Below are 19,298 nucleotides of genomic sequence, written 5' to 3' on the forward strand. Positions count from 1 at the left end.
CATCCTCACACCATGCCGGGGGGGTCAGCCCCATTGCATGGCAGCAGCACCCCCACACTGCCATGTCCCTGCAGTGCCCCCCGGTGCCACACAAAGGCCCCTCTGTGCACCACGTGCAGCTCAGCCACGCGGCCCCATAAATCCCAGAGCTGGGGAGGATTAGTGGGGAGGGGGGATTAGAGCTGGGATTTGGGGCCAGTAGCTATTAAAGCCATGAGGTGGGTGGTGAGGCCGTGGCCATGGCTCCCCGCACCGTGCTGATCACCGGCTGCTCATCCGGCATCGGGCTGGCGCTGGCGGTGCGCCTGGCACGGGACAAGCAGCGCCGCTTCCGAGGTGAGCAGAACAGGGGGTCCCAATGGTGTAAATGGGGAGGGTGGGGGGCTGATCCCTCCTGTGCCCCCCCTCAGTCATTGCCACGGTGAGGAACGTGTCCCGCAGTGGAGCGCTGGTGGAGGCAGCGGGGTCAGCGCTGGGCCGGACACTGGAGGTGAAGCAGCTGGATGTGTGTGATGAGGCGTCCATCCGCGCCTGCCTCGACAGCATCCCTGGGCGCCACGTTGATGTTCTGGGTGAGCCACATCCCTGTATGGCCCTGCAGCATGGAGCATAGGATGAGAGATGCTCCGTGAACCAGGGATATCCCATGCTGGGGGCATCCTGCACAAGGGACACGCCATGCTCGGGGCATTCCATGCACCAGGAGCATTCTGCATGTGGGTTAATTACTCCATACGCTGGGGACATCCCATGCTGAGTACCCTCCCCCCATGTGGCACTGGGGACCCTCCTGTGCACCAGGAGCCCCTGGGCCAGCAGTGCCCCACGTGCTGGAGACATCCCACACTAAGCACAGCACAGTCCCTTTGTGCCAGGGACCCCCATTCCTGGAGGGGGGGGGGTATCCCACACCTCTGTGCCAAGGTCTTGTGTTCGGGACCCACCATTCCATGGGTTCTATGGACCTCAGCCTGCCCTTACCCCCCCTTGCACCCCACAGTCAGCAACGCTGGCGTGGGGATGATTGGGCCACTGGAGTGCCAGAGCCTGGCGGCCATGCAGGGGCTGATGGACACCAACTTCTTTGGACTGGTTCGACTCCTGAAGGAGATTTTGCCTGACATGAAGCGTCGTCGCAGCGGCCACATCGTGGTCATCAGCAGCGTGATGGGGCTGCAGGGTACTGGGGGGGACGGGGCACTGTGGGGGGGGGTCCTCACCCTGCACACCCCCAACCACCATTCCTCACCCAGGCATCGTCTTCAATGACGTCTATGCTGCCTCCAAGTTCGCCGTGGAGGGTTTTTGTGAGAGCCTGGTGGTGCAGGCGCTGCGCTTCAACGTGGCGTGAGTGTGGGGCTGAGGGGGTGGAGGGGGGGGGCTCAGCTGCCATCCTTCACAGCATCCTCCCCTGCAGCATCAGCCTGGTGGAGCCGGGGCCGGTGACCACCGAGTTTGAGACCAAGGTGTACGAGGAGGCTGAGCGAGCCGACTACTCACAGACCGACCCTGAGACTGCAGCCATCTTCACCGACCTCTACCTGAGGAACTCCAGGGATGTCTTTGCCAGCCTGGGGCAGAGCCCTGAGGACATCGCAGAGGTGATGGCAGAGCTGCAGGGTGGGATGTGAGGAGGCAGGAGAGCTCAATTAGCACTAATGGGGAGCAGTAATTGGGTGCTGGCATCTCCTGTGTTGAATCCTTTCTCCCACTCCTCAAAATCCCCCAAAGTGGGGTGGGGATGGGATGGGAATGTGGTGAGGATGGGTGGTGGTGGGATGGAGATGGGGATGAGAATGGGAATTGGAATGGAAATTTGGGTGGGAATGGGATTGTGATAGGGAAGGACTGTGAATGATGGGGATGAGGATGGGAATGGAAATGGTATAGAGATGTGAGTGGGAGTGGGATGGGAATGGGGATGTGATAGGGATGGAAGGGTGGTGGAAACAGGATGGGGATGGGATGGAGATGATGTGGATGAGAGTGGGAATAGAATGGGGATGAGAACGGGAATGGTATAGAAATGAGGACGGGGATGGAGATGATGGGATTGATATGAGGGGCTGGGAGCGGGGCTGGATGTGGGGACAGGGGCAGGAAGGGGACCGTGATGTCCTCACGTGCAGCACACGCTGCGGGTGATCGAGGCGGCCCGGCCGCCCTTCCGACACCAGACCAATGCGGCGTACACCCCGATGGCTGCACTGAAACACGCCGACCCCAGCGGTGCTCTCATGACCGAGGCCTTCTACAAACTGGTGTTCAAATACAGCGCCGTGCTGCGGCTCGGGTTGCGCGCCATCCGCCTGCTGCGCTGGAAGGCACAGAAGGTGAAAGCTGGCGCCCGGCTGCTGGGCTTCAAATAGACTCGTTGTTACCCTGGATGGGGTTCAGCCAAGGGTGGCCCAGGGGGGCTGCGAGGGGCGAGTGGGGCTGGGAGCCGTGTGGTTTCACTTCCTGCTCCCAGCCTGAAATAGCAGCTGTATTAAAATCGGGAGAGGTATTTTTAACAGCGCTGGGTGAAAGAGAGCAGCGGCTTCCTCCGAGAGCGCAGCGGCCGTGACAGGGCTGGGAAGGGCCGTCAGCTGCATCATTCCCCACCCCGAGGCTCCTCCATCCATGGGCATTCAGTGCCACAGACCCCCCGGCTTCCTTCTCCGAGCCTCTGATGTGGGGCTGGAAATGCACCAGGTTAGCAATGCACCAGGTTGGCAGCAATGCAACAGGTCAGCAGTGCACCCAGCTGGCAATAAATTGGGTTGGTCAGCATTGTGCTTCCCCCCCAGCTCCATGAGGAGCCCCACAACACCAGGGCAGCACGGATGGGATGCAGGGCACTGCTGGGTCAGCTGCAGGAGCTCTGGGGTATAAATGGGAGCTGGGTGCACAGGGTGAACATGGAGTCCCCATGGGTGCAGTGGGTTCAGGACAGACACAAACCAAGCACCAGGAGCAGAGGCTGCTTGGTGTACCGGGGGGTCCCAGCACCCCACAGCACCCAGGGGCTCTCAGAGGGGTGCTGGTGGGGGGGAGCAACCAGAGCTGCCCCTCCTGAGCTGTGAACTGGTGCGTGAGCGTGTGGCGTGACTGAGCTGGGAGGTGAGAGCAGGGGGAAACCGCAGGGAGGCCCAGCACAGGTCAGCTCTACTTCTCAGAAACCTTCCTGGCTCCCACTGTGCTTCCTGCTGCAGGGATGCACTGCTGGCACTGCCTCAGGGCCCAGCATGAAGCCCCCCCTGCCCTGCTCCAGGACCCCCACCCCATGCACAAGGAATTGATGGCAGCTGCAGCACTGACCCCATGGACCAACGCAATGCCCCATGCTCCCAACACTGCACCCCATGCACCAACACTGTGCTCCATGCACCAGCACTGTGCCCTTGCCCGTACCACGCACGTGTCCTCCCCAGCCCTGTTAGCTCTGGGTGCTTTGGGGACAGGATGGAGAAGGAAATATTTTTGCATGATTCCCCTCGTGTCTTGCACAAGTCAATGACAAAGCGGCCATGGGGACAACAGCAACCCCCCCACAACCCCCCCCCGCCCCGGGGCTATGGCAACTGAGCAGCACCTGTGGGACTGCAGGGGTGACATCAAAGCCTGCGATGCAGACACATCCCCCCCCGCCACCCCCCCCCCGCTGTGGTTTCTGAAGATTTGACTAACTTTCTCCGCTCCAGGGGGCAGAGACGGGGGGGGGGGAACAGCAAGGGGGGGCCCCCAGCACAGAGCCACAACCATGAGGAATGGGGCAGGGGGAGGGCAGGGCCCCCACAGTGCCCCCAGCCTGATGGGAGCAGCAGTGAGGTTGTTCCTCAGGGCAGGGGATGGATCAGCCCCGATGCTGCAGAGCTGGGGGTGTCCATCGGCTTCCCCTCCAGCTGCTGTAGGAAGGGGGAACCAAGCAGCAGGAAGAGGAGATGGGGAGCTGCCATGGGGTGCACCACTGGGGAGACAAATTCAGGGCTAAGGAGCATCTTCCCCACCCTGCTTGAGATCCCTGGGTGCAGGCTGTGCCCCAGGGGGAACAGCTCTGCTATAAACAAGCGTCTGCCGGGACTTTCCTGTCCCCATGTGTGACAATTGCCAGCCCCCCCCAGTGCCCTCATCACTCCCCCAAGGGCTGCACTGGTGGCCCAGGTGCGCCGGCTCGCCGCAATGCAAATGTGGGGCCAGATATAACCCTGCTGGCATTGGGGCAGCAATGGGGGCACAGGGAAGGACGTGTACCCACTGCCCCCACCACAGCACTGAGCACATGGCTTCACTCCAGAGACAACACAGGGCTGGGCTCAAGCCCCATTGCCCCATGGCTTTGGGGAGCTGGGAAGGTCACAGTGGGGCAGCACAAAGCAGTGGGTCCTGGGGAGACACTGGAGAGCAGAGACCCACAGGATGAGGTGCTGTGGCCCAACTCACCTCCCATACACAGCCCCACAGCTGGAGGGGACGTTTCATGCACCACGGACTGAGTTTCAACACAATGGGGGAAACGAGTTCCCCTCTGCTCTATCACAGCACAGCAGGCGATAGGGATCTCTCTGTCATAACACCAACTGAACATCTGGGGCTTCTAAGGGCCTTTGGGTGTGGGCAGGGGGGGTTTCACACATTAAAGCATCAATTCAGTAGGGAGGAGCTGAGGCAGGGACAGCCCTGGGGCTGCAGGACATGCAAGGGAAGGTGATCCCAGCTGCCCACGCTCTGCTCAGTCTGGTTCAGTGTCATGTTCTTTCCTTTTTTTTCCCGGACACAGCAGAGAAATGGTACACGTGGAGATACACACCATATTTTAATAGATGACTGGGTCGAAGTTCCACAATGTCATTGTTCAACAGCAATGAGCAACCATTCATTAATGCCAGGCAGCATGGGCTGAACCGAAACGAGAACCCTGTCCTGAGAGCACAACAACACAATGGTGCCGTAGTGGGAAATGGTGCCTTTGGGCTCCTCCTGAGCCCCACAGAACCCACAGTGCTGCTCCAGCTGAGCTCTCCGAGTACAAGGAACCACTGCATCCCCATGGAGCAGCACAAGGGAATGGGTGCCGAGCAGAGCAGTGGCCAAAGAGGGGACTGCTCTGAGCCTTCCCAAGCACAAAGCATCAATTCTCCTTCCTTAGCTCCATGGATAAGCAGGATCTCGTGCTCCTGCAGCGCTCTGCAAGGCAGCTGATCTATCCTTCCTGGGACGTGGCCTTGGTTGGACTCAATGATCTCCAAGATCTTTTCCAACTGAAATGATTCCGTGATTAGTGGGGAAAAAAATGAACAGAATTCCCACTTTGTACCTTGAGCTTGAGGGAGGTGGTACCGAGGGAACAGCAAGGCCAAGGGCAGAATCAAACCAGGTATTTCTGACCAAATACCTTCCTTCTGGAGCTCTGCACCCCAACCCCCTTTGCAGAGGGACCACCGCAGATATCACACTGACAAAGACCAAAGCAGTGTTGGTATGGAGCTGCATAGGGGACACAAAAAGCCCACGGGAACACATCGTGCCCATGCAGAAACACTTTGCCAGGAATAACCACTCTCAGCAGAACCGTTATCACACCCATCTCCCACACCGTGACTAATGACACAGCTGCAGAGCAGTGATTAGATGAGAAGAACCGTGTTACAAACCATCTTCAGAGTCATCACCGATGCTCGTGTTGCAAAGCAGCACCTTCCACCCCCAGGGAGATCCCCACGTCCAACACGATGGGGCTGCACAGCCCCACATACAGTGCTGAGATCTCCTGGTGCTGCTGTAGGATGGGTGGCTCTGTGATTGGTGGCCATGGGGACACGGAGGGCACAGGGTGGGACTGTGTGTGCTTCAGACCCAGGGGAAACCTCTAAAAATGAATGAATGATCCCTCCCAGGTGAATATTTCTGTGTTTTGGTGATGAGACCATTGGGGCTGTGACAGCAAGAACAAGTTCTTCCTATACATCTGACCAAGCAGAGCGGATGGCGGCAGGGAACAAAAGCCTTTTGCGCCGTTAAAGCACACACCATGAAAACAAATGCACGTTAAAAAAATAAAGAAAACCACTCTTAATCTTCATCAAGTTCATATAAAAACCGGTCTGTGCCTCTGGTAATCATACAGTACTGCTCAGCACAGCAGCTAGGCATGGATGCTACAAAACACGGAGTAATCTTGTTAAAAAGAATAATAGAAACGTAAAGGCGTCATCGCCTTTCGGCACTCGAAACAGGCATAGAAAAACACAGGAGCTGATGTTTGTTTGAGCCCTTTAAGCCCAGGTGGGTTCCCTTCCTCTGATGCCCTGGGAGATGCCCACCTATTTGAGCAGCACACGGTGCTCCCCGCGCGCGATGTGCGAGGAGAACTCGTACCGATCATGGCTGCGGTACCCACAGACGTTGCACTCGAAGGGGTCACGGAAGCCGTGGCAGCCCATGTGGATGGTGAACATCACGTAATCCAAAAAGAGCACTCGGCAGTGGTCGCAGCGGTACGCCCCGATGGCCTCCCCTTCCTTGTTGATGACCTTGAAGGCGTCGCGTGGGCACACAGCCGGCGGTTTGATGATGTCGTAGGGCCGGGGGAAATCCTTCAGGGCTGGCAGGCCATTACGGGGTACAGGGAGCACCGGACCCTGAGGGAAGGGGGGGTTGGGCCTCTCCTCGTGGTTGCTGTCTGTGTCCGTGGAGTCGTGGCCGCTGTTGTTGGGGGACAGGGCGCGCTCCCGCAATGGGACGTGGCTCTTCTCATCACTGCCGTTGGGCACGTCGGCACGGGGCAGAGCGATGGGGTACAGCGTGCTGATGACGGGGACCATCTCAGGGGTGGGCGCCGGGGGGGTCTGAACCAAAGGGCGCAGGGCTTCGGCCCCCAGGAAGGAGATGGCGTTGTTGATGGCCTGGTCCATCATGCGGCCTGGTACTATGTCGCCTTCCTTCTCGTAGACATAGGATGAGTTGTAATTGACGTCAAAGCTGTGTCGTTTCTCACCTGCAGGAGAGGAGATGCATCGTGTTAGAGGGGGGTGATGGTGCTATGGAAGATCTGCAGCCTCTGGGAAGCAAAAGGGAATGAAAAATCTGCTGCAAAAATGGATAACATCGTGTGCAAGACTTCTCACATCAACACCAGCAGAGATTGGATGCAGCCCACGTTACTCTGCACTCACCCAACAGTTTTTCTTTACATGTCGTTAGATGTTAACACATCGTTAGACAATGAAACCCATTTCCTCCATTACCTGCTGACTATCACAGCCTGCCCAGTTGTCTTCAACCTCAATAGAGGTTTTCAGACATCTAACAGTTATCTACATGGACACAGCATCTGTAGAACATGTAGAACCCAATGGAGGGTGAGCAAAAGAGGGAAAAGATGTGTCCCCTCTATGGGTGCGATGGAGAATTGTGAGCTCTTGGGTTGGCATTTGGGATTTGAGTGCAACCCCATCTGTGCCCTGGTCTCCAGGAGGGGACATTGGTGGTGTGGGCAACACAGCAAAGCCTCAGCACCAGGTGCAAAGAGGGGAGAAAACTGCACCCAGAAGAGCTCGAGTCCCTTTTTTGATGAGTATCTAGAAATAACTAACCGAATTCTGCGGTTACGTGAAACAGAATCGTTCACTCAACAGCAACAAAAAATAAGAAGGATGAAGTGCAAGAGGCTTTCAAGCATCAGATCCACTAAATCTCTTAGTTACGGTAACTGGAGAGTGCAGATGTTTATCAGTCACCTGTCAACACCATGACTCAATGTGTATGAAACTCTTCAGGTTTCACTGCAGAAAACCAGGAGCTCACGTTTCTCTTATAAAACACTCAGAAAGGTTAAAGAACCACAAGAGTAACTGCTTCCAGCCCTCAGCCAACCTGTGATCCATCTTCACACAGAAGGCAACAAAGTGATATAGCACATTTGGGTGACTCATAGAGCAGTTCCGGGCAAGTGAGATGTGAAAAAAGTGAAAGAAAAAAAAACCCAACACACACATACACACGTGTGTGGCAATAGCAAAAATACACAGAACTCCCTATAGATTTGAAGAGAAAACTGAGGGCAAAGAATAGGGAAAGGAGTGTATGGTGATGGGATGGGTCATGCCATGCCCAACACTGGGATGTTTTACCTTTGCAAGGGGAAAACTGAATGCATTATTCTGAGTGAAGCTGCCACAGGAAGCAACACAGAGTTGTTGCAAAAGGTGAAATTGAAGGTTGAATGCATGGGAGTCCTTGTTGGTTTACAGAGCAGCCAGCTGAGCATCCCCATCAGAATTCACACTTGAGCCGTAGCAGATGACACGTCTGCTGTGCTCACTCTAAAACACACTTCGGTTCTTGCAATGCAATGAGGTGTGGACACTGGGAACAGGGAGGGCAGCGGCTTCCTGACACGCTAAGCAGGGCTGCCCACTTCTCATCAGCACCTCCACCACCATGAGAAACATACAAGCCAATGGTCTCGGGGAAAGGCTGGTTTTGCAAAGGAGGAAGCAGAGGTCTATGAGCAGATGCTCGGATGGTGGGAATGGGCAGAAAGGCATCAGCTGCGCTGCTGGTGTTGATTTGGGTCAATAAAAAGTGTAAATCTACAGCAAGATGTGAAACACAGAATGATAAAGCTCAGCATTAGAAAAAGGAAGCTGAAGGTTTTCAAAAAACATTTGCATTAATGTTTTGAATCACAGTGTGACATCTGAGGTCCGATTCTCAGCCAACACATTCAGCGCTGAGTACCCAAAGGCGCTCAGACAATGTGAGCTGGAGCTGCTTCACCTCTGAGCTAAGAGGTGACATCTAAAATGCATGTTGAGATGTCTGAATAAACGTGAGCAACCTTTACAAATGCTGAAACCCAGTGCTAACCCTGACCCTAAACCTCACCTTAACCTTAATCCTAACCCTGAACCCCTGAACCTAACCTTACCCATCTCTAGCTATAGAGCTCCTAAGTCAGCTCTCTGTTTAGGACACAAGAACTGCATCTTCCTTTCCCAGAATTAAATGAAATTAACATGAGACAGCCAAGGGGATCACTGACACAACCTGCCAGACCTGCATTCAGGAGCCCAGGGTGCAAGCCTGATCATATAGAATTAAATGCAAAGAGAACCCTATGGAAACATCCTGCAGCTTAAGTGACCACAAGAAAGGGCTTAATACTTTTTTTAACCATGTTGAAGCTCAGCAGATGACTAACAGAGACTTCATGCCTTTCCGTCCCTGGGCCTCATCCTGCATGTGCATGCAGCAAGAATCCTGTTGCCCAGAAGGAGTGCTCCCAACAGCACCAACCTTCGCTGTTCACCACCTAGAAAGAACCCGTCAGAGAACATTCCAAACACACAGATACAGAGCACAGAACATGTGAGCTTGTGAGGGAGAAACTGCTGCACACGTAGGGACAAAGCAGAGCAGCAGCAGTTCTCAAGCATCCAAAGAATAGAGTCTTTTAAACCCAAGATCTACAGCAAATTGCTCAAACCACGTGAGAAAACGGCTGCTGCTTTGTCTACCCCCTTCTGCTGGGCTGTGAGCTTGGAGAGGACACTGGCAGAGCACAGAGGAGCTCACCATGGGCTGCTGCCCATCTCTGCAGGCTCAGCAGTTGCACACGAGAAGGTTTTTGTTCTTACCAATGAATTTCTGGGGCATGGAGCTTTTTCTCTTCGCCACGTTGCTCGCCAGCCTGTCCAGCACCAGGGCTCTCTCGGTCCCCATCTCAGCCTTGATGTGCCTTGACTCCGCGTTGGCTGGGTTGAAAAAGGCAAAAAGGAAGAAGAAGAATAAAAAAAAAGACAAAACAAAAATGGGTGAAAAGGGAAAAAGAAAAAAAGAAAAGGAAGAAGTGAAGGGTTTAATCTCCGGAGTTCACCCCAGTCATGAGCAGGAAACAGTTTGGAGGTCTGTTGTTAAGGTGGGTCGTTGCTTTTTCGGTCTCTGCTGCTCTGTGCGGTGGGCACCGCAGCAATCAGCGGGAGCAGCGCTGAGCAAAGACAGCGCTGTGCAAAACCAAAGCAAAGGGAAGCGTGAGCCCAGCGGGCTGGATGGGGGGCTGCAGAGCATCACATCGCGCTGCTGGAGCCGGAGCTCTGTTGGCCTTTTTGCTTTGAGTAAGAGCTGCAGACACCTGCAGAACCAGCCTGGGCTCCCACCCAGCGCTCAGCCCCACTCCAGAGATCACTCACTGGGCTCCTTCACTGGGTTGAGAAGCCACATAACATTGCAGTGTCCCACTGAGCTCACACAGCCCACCACCATTCCTTACAGCCCATCTTTTCAAGCATCCTCCCTGCTCCATCTCTTCTCTCCATCAGCTCATTGAGAATGCTCTCTATTTTGGCACACTTGAAAGCATTTGGTGTTTTAAAGCCAATTCAGAGCTCCCAGGCTTCTCAGAGAAGTGCACGTGTGCTCTGGGATCCCTCCCTTGAGTCTTGGGTGTCCCTGGACCACAGTCCTTGGACCACAGGGTGTCCTGAGGATCCTCCTATTCCCCATAGCTCTCCTCCAGTGCCCACTGCTACAGGGAAACAGCTGCAGAGCATCAGAGCGGGGTCAGCCACGCTGCCACCTCATCTCACAACTGCCCAACTAATAACGAGCATAACTGCTGCAGCTTCACCCCCAAAAACCAACGAGTATCGGTGGTGCTGCTTTGCTATTAAAGGAGCACGGAGGGCTGCAGTGTTAGGGACCACAGCAGTGACAGCTGGATGCCTTTGCAGAGCTTGTCCCTTCCTTTTGGGGTTTGCTGCCTAAGGAGAACTGCGAAGAGCAATTTGCTTTCCCAAGGCAATACCAAGGTAGGAATGCTGGCTCTTAGTGGAGCACAGAGATACCTGAAATACACGCAGCATCAGCTATGTGAGAGAGAAGCAGCGCCAGAGAGCAGTGATTTAAACACTGCTGTCACCTCAGTCCTGCCAAGTGCAGTTCTATTCAGTGCTGGGCTTAAATTACAGTTTGCTCAGCTCAAGACACCAAGGTGCACCACCACCCTTCCATAGCTCCACGTGCTGCACTTCCCTACAGACCTCCCAGCCCTTCCTCACGTGTTTATTGTGACTGCAGTCGGTATCAGATGGGTTTCAGGCAGCACAAAACATGACTCACCAAACCTCAGCCAGAACGGGTCGGTGATGTTTGTGCAGCTCCTGCCTCATGCACGTTGCTGCCAGCTCCTGTGATGAGTCAGGGCAGCCGGGGCAGCAGCACCTTGTGGGGCTTTTCATTCTGGAACTTCTGCTCCACAAATTGTCTGATCCTTTCTGAGCACTTTGGGTTGCCTTCAGATAATAGCAGCTCATGATCTGAGCTTCCCCAGCGCAGTCAGATCCTACTGTGATTCAGTCATGATGCCGAGTCATTCATAACCATTATTTCTTTAAAAGAAAATCCACACCTGCCATAGATAAGGACATGCTAACGCCTGCATGTCACTGTGCCCCATCATTTGCCATGACCTCCCCATCTCCTCCTGCCATGCCCATACCCAGCAGCAGATCCCACTCCACACTCCAACTCCAATTTAAAGAACTCATGATCTAATTAAAACACACATCTAAACATAAATGTCAGGTTTGACCGGCAAAAAGTTACACTGAGAGCTTTGCTCACAGTTACACTGAGAGCTGAGCAGTCATAAAGAAACCCCAAAGCCCTGAAGCACTCAGCCCCTTTCAGAACATGGTATAGGAACACCCTGCAAGCTGAATGGTCCAACAGCACAGCCAGAAATCAGCAGCATCTCTACAGATGCTGCAAGAACCTCTGCAAACAACATCCCCCCTCCCCAGCTCCGGTCGCTGTGCAGAGCACGGACAGCAGCACCTCTCCCATAGTGTGCTGTTTCCATAGCGTGGTTTCTCTCACCCCATAAATGAGAGTGTCATTTTTAGAACGTGTGGGCATTGTATTCAAAACCCTCAAGCACAAAGCCGAGCTCGAATTAGAGGCATTGCTTCCTGCCTCTTCTCAGTGTGGTCACTAAATAATGGAGAGTGGAGCCGAGGCGGGTTATTGTGCAATGAGAACAACGCAACCAGAGATCATTATCGGGGCCTGAGCGGTGCTCAAGCAATGCTGCTGCATGAAGCTGCTCTTCAGAGGTGTTTCCATGCTGCTGGGCCAGGAACGTGCAAACCTCGTGTTAAAAAGCAAGCAGGATGGGAACAGAAGTGCTGGTGCTTGGTGGTGTTTGGGTTATATGGGCAGCAGCGCACAAAGATGGCTCCATGTGGGAAGGGAGAAAGGACTGCAATGGGGGCAATGGGAAAAGGGTCAGAAGTCTGAAAGTGATGTTAGAAATGAGCACAAAGTTCTCCTCTTTGGGAGGGGAAAAACAACTCAGAAGCACCAACCAACCCACTGAGATCCCCCTCTGCTCCGCGATGCCGACAGTGGAAAACTGAATGCAAATAAAACACCCCGGTAGGACGGGAGTTCCTGTTTGTTCTCCACGAGAAACCCTGCCCTGTGTTTCCAGGAGGGCTGAGAGAGCACAGCCACGTCGTGTGCTGGAAACTCGCGTTTCCTCCGCGACCACTTTGAGGCGCTGCCACTCGCAGCCTGGATAAGAGAGGCACCGCTATTCTGAAATGAATGTGAGCCATGAGAATGGTGTATGAGCAGAGATGGAGGGTGGTATCATGTTTTCCATTTTCCCGCGGTGGACACCCTGGGGTGATTGCCATCGTGACAGTGTGTACTGTAACACAAAACCACAGTCACAGCGTGCACAAGTTCTCATGAAAACCAAAACTTGCTGACGCTCACACAGCCAGCTCCTTTTACTGATGCTGTAAAGCAATAATTGCTTGCTGGAAAGAGGCAGCTCCACGAGCCCTGTTCTACCATAGCTTCTTCAAGGTGGTTTATCAGTGCATGACACACAGACCTTCCCTGCATGGGGTACGTATCCCCATCGCATGGAGTTGTGACCATATTGCTGTGGGTTATTTGGGCACAGCTTGGGATCTGCTGCTGGCTGCCCAGGGGTGCATTGAACCAAACCCTTTGGGAGACACTGAACCCCTGTGTTCCTAGAAGCCATTGGAGCAAAGCCACGAGCTGACATCTCACCAGCCACCCTGTTTGTACGTAGCAGAATGAGAGAGAGCAGAGCCCTGCCGGCCATGCGAGGCACTCACCTGGCTCACACCCTCCAGTGTTCTGCAGGTACGTGCGGCACCGCTCCTTGTGCTCCTCCAGAGAGCTCCTCTGCTTGTAGCTCCGGCCACAGAACTCACATTTGTAGGGCTTCTCCACTGTGAAATGGAGGGGAGAGTGAAATACCTGCAGGAACACCCAGCCACCCCGGCACTCAGGTGTAGTGCTGCTGGCAAGCTAATATTCGGCACGTGGAGAATGCTTTGCATTCCTGTTGGGCTTATGAGCATGGAAACTGCCATAAAATTGGAGTTACTGGGGTTATATTAGGGCTCCTGCAAAGCCCTCCTCATCCCTAAGCTCCCTAAGGGCTGACCTGAGCTGGCAGCTCCCCTCAGCATCACCTCCCAGTGCAGAATAGCAACAAGTTACTACATCCCACCTGCCCAGCATTGCTCCGTCTGCACTGAATTCTTTAAGGATTTCATGAAAGTGATAAAAATGAGACCAAAACAAAACCATTTGTGGGTTCAGTTCATTTTCAAATGACCTTATCGGAAAGCACATCGCGTTCCTAGTTCACTTTCTTTATGCCGTGTTGGGAGCATGATGTGCTGTGGGGGTACGGTGACAACAACTGCTCTGGCTCTTGGCCAGACCCATCTCATTCACTCACATCAGGTAAATCTTAATTTCAGCTTTGATTCTGTGTGAGGTTTGGGTTTTTATTTTTGCTATGCAGCTCTGTGCAGAGATAATATCTATCATTTAGAACATCTGCTGTCTTTCTGGGCCCCCTCATAATACAGGAAATCAAAGGGCAGCATGGTCTGGCTCTTTAAGAATTGGAGGAATTCATCCATTTCTACCCAGCTTGTTCTTCTCGTCACCTCAACTCTGTGCCTCCATTTCTCCCACCTGTGCAATGGACACAAAGCCCTACACCAAACCTGAGGGATCCCATCGCATTTGTGGAGCAGGTTAAGAAGTTCAGATGAAAGGCACTACCCAGCACTGAGGTGCTACCGGCATCAACGCTGCCTTTGGTTCTGCTCCTACAGGTGTTGGAGCACATCTGGGGCAGAGTCAAGTCCCAGGATGGCCCCATTGGGTTCCATTGGGTTCCATTGGGTTCCATTGGGTTCCATTGGGTTCCATTGGGTTCCATTGAGTTCCATTGGGTTCCATTGAGTCCCATTGAGTCCCATTGAGTTCCATTGAGTCCCATTGAGACCCATTGAGTCCCATTGAGTCCCATTGAGTCCCATTGAGTCCCATTGAGTCCCATTGAGTCCCATTGAGTCCCATGGCAGGGAGCAGTCACTGCTCTTTGCCAGCTCCTCAAAACCACTTTGGTTGCGCAGACTTTGCTGACTATTCTCTGCACGCCGTGTCCTGGTGACACACATCTGAAACACATGAAGTGCCTTTGAAGTCACTTACCAGAATGTGTCCTTAAGTGACCCGTTAGCGCATCCCTCCTCTGGCAGGCATAACTGCAAAGATGACATTTAAAAGGTTTTTCCCCTGTATGTAGCTTAATGTGGCGGAGGAGGTTACCCTTCTGAGTAAAGGAAGCTCCGCACTGATTACACTGGAATGGCCGCTCACCTTAAAATGACATACAAAAAAGGACATTTAATGGTTATGTGGGTATCGCGCCGTCCTCGTACCCTTTCCTTTTTGGAAGGGGAAAGAATGAGATCAATTTCTGTCTACAGAAACACACAGCCCTTCCGCTGGCTTCAGTGGGAGTTGGGTGCAGCTCTAGTGTCAGAGCTTCTCATAACACACGTATGGAAACCACTGCACAGGTTTTCCATGGAAAGGAGTGGTCTGGAGGAGGCTGATTCCAACAAGCCAGCAACTTTTAGAACGAAAAGAACTCTTAATCTTGCAGCTCAGAACCAAAGATGCTCGTTGGTTTGTTGCATGAGAACGGCACAAAGAGAAGCACAGCACATAGACTGGAAATGGCAGCACAGAAACCATCTAACCCATGTGTTGGGGCTGAAATACTTCAATGACACAGTGCCTTTCATCCAAAATCCTTAAAACGCCTCACCAATGCGCTGCTGTGACATGGGAGTCCCAATAGGGCTGAGTGGGTAAAGTGAGGCACAGAAACGTGAGTGATTTGCCAGAGATCCCTATGAGGGGAACCAGCAAAACCCAACCTCAGCATCCTCTCTGCATCCCAGACCATCATCCTTTCAGTATTTAGGTCTCGAAGAAGAAGGTGGGATATTTACCAGTGTGGCTACGCTTATGAACCATCAAGACATTGAGGCTGATGCAGGCTAAGCCGCAGATATCGCAGGTCATCTTCCCACCCGCTGGCCTGGAGTTGTCATAGGAGCCCAGGTGTCTTTCCAGCTTAATGCCTTCATATTCGTTGTATTCTCTGGGGTAGCTGTAAGGTATTTCGGATTCTTCCGGGGTTTCCATGCGTTCAGAACTTAAAGCACTCTCCTCTCTGTCACCGTATTCATTTTTCACTTTAACATCATCTGCAGGCAAAACAAAGCACAAAAGTAGGGGAGGGGGAGGGGGGGGAAAGATCATCTTAGATAAAATACCCACCAAAAATTACATAAACTTCTATCAGTCATCTCCACAAGAGTTTTGCTTAACCTCAGCAAGATAAAGAAACACGGTCAGACCCAAATCCCCACGTGCCACGTCTCCTCACTGAGATAAGCCCTGTTGGTACCTTGGGTGGATTATTTCCTTCTGCAGGTGATAAAAGCATCACGCAGTGCAAAACACACACAGGGTGCTGCTGCTCAGGATGAAGAGGGAAGCACTGATCTGTACAACCCAGAATAACCCACAGGAATTAAAGCCACGGGCTGTTCCTGCAAGGTGGGAACAGAGAATGGCATTGGAAATGTCCTGCCAAGAACTGCATCTGCTATGCTAAGACCTCCAGTGATCTCAGGGTAAATGCTCCCATCAATTAATCCTATTCAATTAATTCTGTTGGTGATGCCCAAATCTCCTTTCCCTATCAACTCCAGCATCACAGCACTGCTCTTACAATCCTTTCCAATTGATGGAGCAGCTTTCATCCTGCCTAACACCCACTGTTCTGTCCGTGTTATGGCTGAGCCTTGAGTTCTGCCTCGAGTTGGGTGCAGAGAAGCGTCAGGAGATGAAATATATTGCATGCAGTGTAAAGCAGTGCTCTCGTGCTGCTCTGTCAAGTGGAGGGTTGGGCAGTGAGCGCGGCGCTGAATCACTGATCCCTTCTCCAAGTGCAGAACTTGGGCTGCTGAGTGTGTATTAGCTCCGGTTCTGAGTAATAAACCACATCAAATGCTGAGAACAAACAGCAGCGGTGGCGAAAAGGAGACGGTGACATAAAAAGCAGCGCTGAAAAATAAAAGCCTGGCAATGAATACTTCCATAAAATTGCACACGAACTGCTTGCCGTGCATTACTGCCACGTGGTGCAGAGGGATGCACTCAGTCCATGCACTATTTGTTTATGGAGCATGTGGATGAATTTGAGCCATGCTTTACTGCCTCCTGGAGCACAGCTCACCCCATCTGCATCCCAACACCGCACTTCAATCACACATGGGCATCTGAAGAACCTCAATGGAAACCATCCCCCCCCTCCAGTGGCTGAGAGCACAGAGCAGCAGCACTGAGGAAGAGGCTTTTATCAAACCAGATACATTACAAGCATTGGAGTTTTTCCACCCTCACACCATCATCTGCAGTGGGACAGACCCTGACATGGGAGAGGATGGAGATAAAGAGGAAACCTCCAATAGAACACAAGGAGTGAGGTCAGCCCAGACTGAACCATGGGGCTGGGGGGGTCTGGCACAACCACAGCCCTTCTCCAGCCCCAGCGTTGTCTCCATGCACCGCCAGAGGCACAGAGAGCTCTGTGAGATGGGGAGAAGGGTGCGACATGCCACCCACACACCCCATCGCGATGGGATCGGGAGTTTCTAGGCTGGTCCCTCTTAAGCAAGAGGAAATCAACAGCGAGCAGAAAGGGACGAGGAACGGAGGGCAAACAACAGCTACCCCCAGCAATAACACAGCTGGGTTGTTATCTCAGGAGAGCTGCAGCCAGAACCACGCTCAGCTCAGGGCAGCACGGGGCAGAGAGCAGCGGCACGCAGCAAAGCAAAGGCAGGAGGGCTGAGCGCGGGGTTTCGCTTCCTGGGGAGGTGGCTGCAAGATGAAAGACGGGCTCCAGAGTCATATTTTTGTTTCACCTGAAACACTGTAAAAACAATGAGTTCTGGAAAAAATCCAACACAAAGCAGCGGCTGCTGCAGGGTGAGTCACCGTGTGAGCAGCGCTGTGTGCGCCCCATCCAGCAGCACCAACAGAGGGGAGAAATAGGGGCTGCATCAGAGAGGAAGGCTCAGAGGGACCCCCTCCCCATGTATATAATCACACACCCCTTAATTATACTTAACACAGCATCAAACATAGAGAAATAGATGTGCAGGGTTTGCACCGCTGTGGAGCAAAGTTTGGGGCACAGAGAAGCACCAGGTGGAGCATTGGGAGCCACTAAAGGAGCTGCAATGGGGAGACACCTCACTGTGACACCTCACTGTGACACCTCCACACGTGTAAAAAGTCCACGGGAGGGGGGGACACAAAGGGACTCAATCACGGCGATGTGGCACTTTAATGGTGCCACTGATTTGCTGCGCCCATTGGGAGATAATGAGCGCCTCGTGGTGCAGATGTTCTGTCAGATTATAGGGAAAAGAAATAAAAGAGGGAAAAGGGAAAAGAGCTTCTCCGCTGCCACTTCCTGAGCAGCCAATTAAACAAATTGTGGAAGCAGACAGACAGTTTAGTGGGTGCTGACGGCTGTGGATGGGATTGGGATCGGGGCACAGGATGCTGAGTCTGTGTGTGTAAAGGGTGTGTGGTTCTGTCAGTATTAATTAACCCAAAGCAGCTGCACAGATCCATGGCCATACAGGAGCTGCCCCTTCCCAGACCCACAGTCCTTTTGGGAGTCACCAAAGTCACACCATGTCCAATGTGGTCGATGTTGTTGTACGATTATTACAAGAATGACACGACTTTTAGACGTAGAACAACGCCTGTTACCTCAGAGGCGATGTGGGTTGAGCCCAAACCCAACCACAGCTCCTTAAAGTGCTTTGTTCAGACACTGAGGGGGGGTTAATTAAGAGTCTGCATTCAGACCTGTGTCTTCAATTGCCTGTCTGACATTTCCCATCTATCACCAACTTTCTGCCAACCCAGAAGTGCATTTCTATAGGACTTTCAGTCTGAGAGACACTGAGATGGATGGAACTGCTAATAAAGGGGAAGTGTAACCCCACAGTGAGAGCACCCCACACTCCGACCCCGAGCATCTCACCAACCAACCCCACATCACTGCCTCGATGGGGCAGGGGGGCAAACACTGCAGGGGGGGGGGAAGAACACACTGCTCTGCCCCACACCTGCCCCATCCCAGGGGCAGCCGATGGCTCCTGCTCCACGCAGCATTCCCACCCGGCGCAGGGCTGACAGCAACGCGGTGCCTCCCCGCTCCGTGCCCCCACGCAGAGCCCCGCAGGGCTGCACGGCAGCGCTGATGCCGCGAGATAACCCCGGGCGCAGCGCTCGGAGATGGAATGAGCTGATAAAACGAGGCGCTTCCTCCCCGGGCTGATAAGTGCGTGAGCTCAGGGCTCGGTGGGAGCTCAGTGCAGCCCCCCCATGTCCCTCCTCAGCCTTACAGCCACCACCAGGCTTGGATTGTCGCATTTCATAAGCATGGATGGGAGCTGACATCCATACACCCCAATAGGTTCAGCCTCGGATGGGGGAACTGAGGCACAAAGCAACCAGACCCTTGTGTCTGGGTCCCTGGGTTCCTTTGGGTTTGGTCCCCCGGGATGCAACACCTTTTCTTTCCACCTGAGTCTTAAACTAAAGGGTTCATCAGCTCTGGGCTGCACAGAGAAATGGGGGACACAGGGCACCCCCCCCCCCCAGCCCCCTCTGAGCAGACACAGGAAACGAGTGCTGCTCATAGGGCTGCAGTGAGCGCACACGTGTGCACCGCAGTGCAGCTTCCATCCCCTCTAGGCAAAAGAAGGGCTTTTTTTTTTTTCTTTTTTGCTTTTTTTTTAAATTGTTATGTGCACGTTTTCCATCACGCTTTGAATTTCCCCATCACTTCAACCTCCTGCTTGCAGCTG

At 53.4% G+C, this 19,298-nt stretch overlaps 2 protein-coding genes across 7 annotated transcripts in view; one reads left to right on the forward strand and one right to left on the reverse strand.

Annotated features, from left to right (window-relative positions):
* Positions 1 to 193: 193 nt before the first annotated feature.
* On the forward strand, positions 194 to 11,290 carry RDH8 (retinol dehydrogenase 8). The gene is made up of 7 exons (XM_015885969.1): positions 194 to 336; positions 411 to 572; positions 1,001 to 1,180; positions 1,254 to 1,347; positions 1,418 to 1,601; positions 2,130 to 2,485; positions 11,280 to 11,290. Exons 1-6 carry the CDS (start codon positions 240 to 242, stop codon positions 2,367 to 2,369), a joined length of 957 nt encoding a protein of 318 aa, XP_015741455.1. The 5' UTR covers positions 194 to 239; the 3' UTR covers positions 2,370 to 2,485; positions 11,280 to 11,290.
* The window catches only part of IKZF3 (IKAROS family zinc finger 3), a 22,199-nt gene continuing 7,677 nt past the window's right edge, over positions 4,777 to 19,298 (reverse strand). For 4 of the 6 annotated variants that reach the window (XM_015885964.2, XM_032440910.1, XM_032440909.1 and 1 more), the window contains exons 4-8: positions 15,348 to 15,605; positions 14,539 to 14,706; positions 13,137 to 13,253; positions 9,621 to 9,737; positions 4,777 to 6,976 (exon numbers count right to left, since the gene is read on the reverse strand). In XM_015885964.2, the coding sequence (XP_015741450.1) occupies positions 6,303 to 6,976; positions 9,621 to 9,737; positions 13,137 to 13,253; positions 14,539 to 14,706; positions 15,348 to 15,605 (1,334 nt within the window). In that variant the 3' untranslated portion in view covers positions 4,777 to 6,302. The remainder of the gene's footprint in view (positions 6,977 to 9,620; positions 9,738 to 13,136; positions 13,254 to 14,538; positions 14,707 to 15,347; positions 15,606 to 19,298) is intronic. The other 2 variants (XM_032440911.1, XM_015885967.2) reach the window with 1 other exon arrangement.

Source organism: Coturnix japonica, chromosome 27 (assembly GCF_001577835.2).
Source record: "Coturnix japonica isolate 7356 chromosome 27, Coturnix japonica 2.1, whole genome shotgun sequence".
NCBI classification, from domain to species: Eukaryota; Metazoa; Chordata; class Aves; order Galliformes; family Phasianidae; genus Coturnix; species Coturnix japonica.

Excerpts from the sequence above, each read along its gene's own strand:
- RDH8 (XM_015885969.1), top strand. The coding sequence starts at position 240 with ATGGCTCCCCGCACCGTGCTGATCACCGGCTGCTCATCCGGCATCGGG. Across the intron at positions 573-1,000 it reads GCGCCACGTTGATGTTCTGG|TCAGCAACGCTGGCGTGGGG; the intron begins GTGAGCCACATC and ends TGCACCCCACAG. Across the intron at positions 1,348-1,417 it reads GCGCTGCGCTTCAACGTGGC|CATCAGCCTGGTGGAGCCGG; the intron begins GTGAGTGTGGGG and ends CCTCCCCTGCAG.